Source organism: Dendroctonus ponderosae, unplaced genomic scaffold, assembly GCF_020466585.1.
Source record: "Dendroctonus ponderosae isolate FM_Combo_2020 unplaced genomic scaffold, Dpon_F_20191213v2 Dpon_F_20191213_6, whole genome shotgun sequence".
NCBI lineage: Eukaryota > Metazoa > Arthropoda > Insecta > Coleoptera > Curculionidae > Dendroctonus > Dendroctonus ponderosae.
In genome coordinates, this window is record NW_026018814.1 from 3514456 (window position 1) to 3517368 (window position 2913).

Consider the following 2913-nt stretch of genomic DNA (forward strand, 5'->3'; position numbering starts at 1 on the left):
CAAAGAAATATTGTTATAATATTCAAGAATCTGTCGCTTCAACCTATATTAAATATTGCAAAAAATATTACTGTAATATTTGTGTGCTATCTGGGAAGCTGGATTTACCTCTTGCTTCAATTGGGCCGCTAGCTTCTGGCCAGCCTCGACAAAGTCCAAAAAGGTGACTTCTTCCGGATTGATGGTGGCCAAGGTGTCCAGCCATTCCTTCTCCACCAAGCCCACCAAGCCGATGCGACGCCCTCCCCAATTGACCACGTGAGTGATGCGCCCCTCCCCCAACGGGCGGCCCGTCTCATTGTCCACCACGTTGGACATGAGCCAGGGAAAGTTGGATTGCTCCACCCACTTGCTCAGCATCTCCAAGCCGTGATCTGGAAAACAACCGGATTGGAGGATACTTTTGTCTTGCGCCAATTTTATTGATTACCAAAGTCATGGTTGCCCAACACTGCGCAATGAGTACCGATTTCGTTCAGCACTGGAACCATGTGCTCGCCCTTGGTGAAGGTGCTTACTGGAAACGGAACATTGCAATCTGCACCATGAATTATCTGGAAAGACTTACGCATACTGGGAGAGAAGGCGTCGCCACTGAACAGCACCAGAGGGTTGAGGGCCTCCAGGCTTTTGATGGCGGTGCAGAACCGGGCGGCGCCTCCAATTGGTTCCGGCCCTTGGCGCGCCTCTACATTGTAGACGTCGTTGTAGTGAAGAATAACCAGACTATCGGACATTTTGGAGCTGGCCAATGTGTTCACTGCTCGACGACCTGCTGCTCGCACATCCAAAGACGCCTGTGAACCCAAGAAAAGTGTTACTCCCACATATCCCAGACATATACAGGGCGATGAGCATCTCGTCCAACACGCAACTTTCCAGAAGATGCTCGGTTCCTCACCGGGGATTCTCCAATCAATCAGTGGATCCACCGCGTATATCGGCTAATCAGATTCTTTCCAATAACAGTCGCTTTTTTCGCAACGTTTGGATATACGGAATATTCGTGTGAAACCCACAAAAAAGAAACACTGATACTGTTTCGCAGACCTCGCACAACATTCAGCAAAGTGCGCCGCTTAGGCATGGGAAAAATGAAGCAGTTAATTGGCCTGGATGTTGCTGACCCACCAAATTGTGCCAAATTTTAAGAGCGCTTGTCCATATCTGGATTGCTTCCTGAGTCCCCTGTGCATCTCTATCGGCATTTGAGGCAGAATCTGTGCCAAATGTTGGCGCTCTTAACGACCTGGCTTCTTAATGTCCCGTTAATCGCGAAAGGGGGACAATGGCATAAATAAAATATGTGTGAGGGTCCAGCGTGTAAAGTGGCACTGAAAATAGATTCGCCGGTTGGTTCCACGCCAGCAGCCACTTGGATACATTTTCAAGTCGATTCGCACTCACCTCAAGGAATATGCACGAAAAAAAAACCAAGTGGTATGCAAGACACAAGAACACTACCAAAGACCAAGTGTAAACTGGTCGAAAATAGCCACTAAGACGTGCGCTCGCCTTATCGGGGCGATGGTCACTTGGAATTCAAGAGAGTTGGGCGGTGACCAAAAATTTCCCTTTTTGGGTAGGCCGACCTAGAAAGGAAGTTCCCACTAGTGGGTGGGTCGATGCTAATGAACTAGACCATTGAAGGAACAGGTGCTCCTTAAACAGTGGGCAGCGTTGACCGCATAAACCGATCAGAAGCGGATAATCCATTTGAGCGCTGTTCTCTGCATGTTCATCTAGAATCTAGTTGAATTACCGTTGAGATCTTTACGCGACATATTCAGGGTTATTCACGCTATACGGCACGGAAGTTTGCGGCTAAACCGTTTGATTTTTGAAAAGTATTATTTTATGAATTGTCCGACGCCTACCGAGCGCACATTTTAAAAATATTTTTGTAATGTACAGGGTGCCCAAGAGCTCTAAAGGTATCAACGTTGCGTTTTTTTAAATGGAATGTCCTGTATATTATGGCATTTTAACAGAGTTTTGTCTTTGCTTCTCAAAAGCTGGTACACATCCAATATTTTTAATCCAGTGATATCTTCTATTTTGCAGGTGTGGTGTAAATTTCTAACCACCGCTTTGATTGGTCTAGACTGTTTGTCTTGAAAAGAATGCCATTCAAGATTCATATTTTTGACTACAGTTGTTAAATTCCTATAGTCGCTTGCGTCATTGACGTTTATTTTTTTCTTTTCTCCAGCAAGCATGCTTGTCTGGAACTTTATTTGACTTTTCACCAAATCGTCAGTTAAGCCATTGTAATTATCAGTTTTGCTGATAATTACTGGTGGAGGTTTCTTTTCTGTATTGTTTTGCTGCTGTTGTAGAGTGTTTTTTTATGATGTTACGTTGCACCGGTTCTTTTGGGGAAGTGCTTGCTTTTCTCTTTTTTGCATTCCTGACCCGAATCCATTCCGTTTCCTTGCTTAGTTCTTCTTCGTCTGTGCAGTATTCGTCTTCCATTTTTTCTATGTTTGTGTTTGATAATTTATCCTGTAATACTGTATATTTGACCATTAGTTCAATTTGACCATAAGTTCTTGGGTAATCCCCATTATAATGGGTTTATTTGGAGTGTGCAATATTGCATTGCTATGCATTATGTTCTGTGTTGATTTTGTTTAGTCACAGATAACCTACGACATTCATTCATGAAATTTTCGAAATTTTCACTCCGATAACTCGTATATATACAGGGTTATTCACGCTATACGGCACGAAAGTTTGCGGCTAAACCGTTTGATGTTTAAAAAGTATTATTTTACGAATTGTCCGACGCCTACCGAGCGCACATTTTAAAAATATTTTTGTAATGTACAGGGTGTCCCAAGAGCTCTAAAGGTATCAAAGTTGCGTTTTTTTTAAATGGAATGTCCTGTATATTATTGCATTTTTGGATTC

General features: G+C 43.5%; 1 protein-coding gene across 1 annotated transcript in view; it reads right to left on the reverse strand.

Annotated features, from left to right (window-relative positions):
• The window catches only part of LOC109534147 (mannosylglucosyl-3-phosphoglycerate phosphatase), a gene marked incomplete in the record, with an annotated part of 7543 nt that overhangs the window by 2566 nt on the left and 2064 nt on the right, over nucleotides 1-2913 (reverse strand). Inside the window, 3 exon segments of the mRNA XM_048667828.1 lie at nucleotides 109-374; nucleotides 431-517; nucleotides 569-797. Of these exon segments, the coding sequence (XP_048523785.1) occupies nucleotides 109-374; nucleotides 431-517; nucleotides 569-797 (582 nt within the window).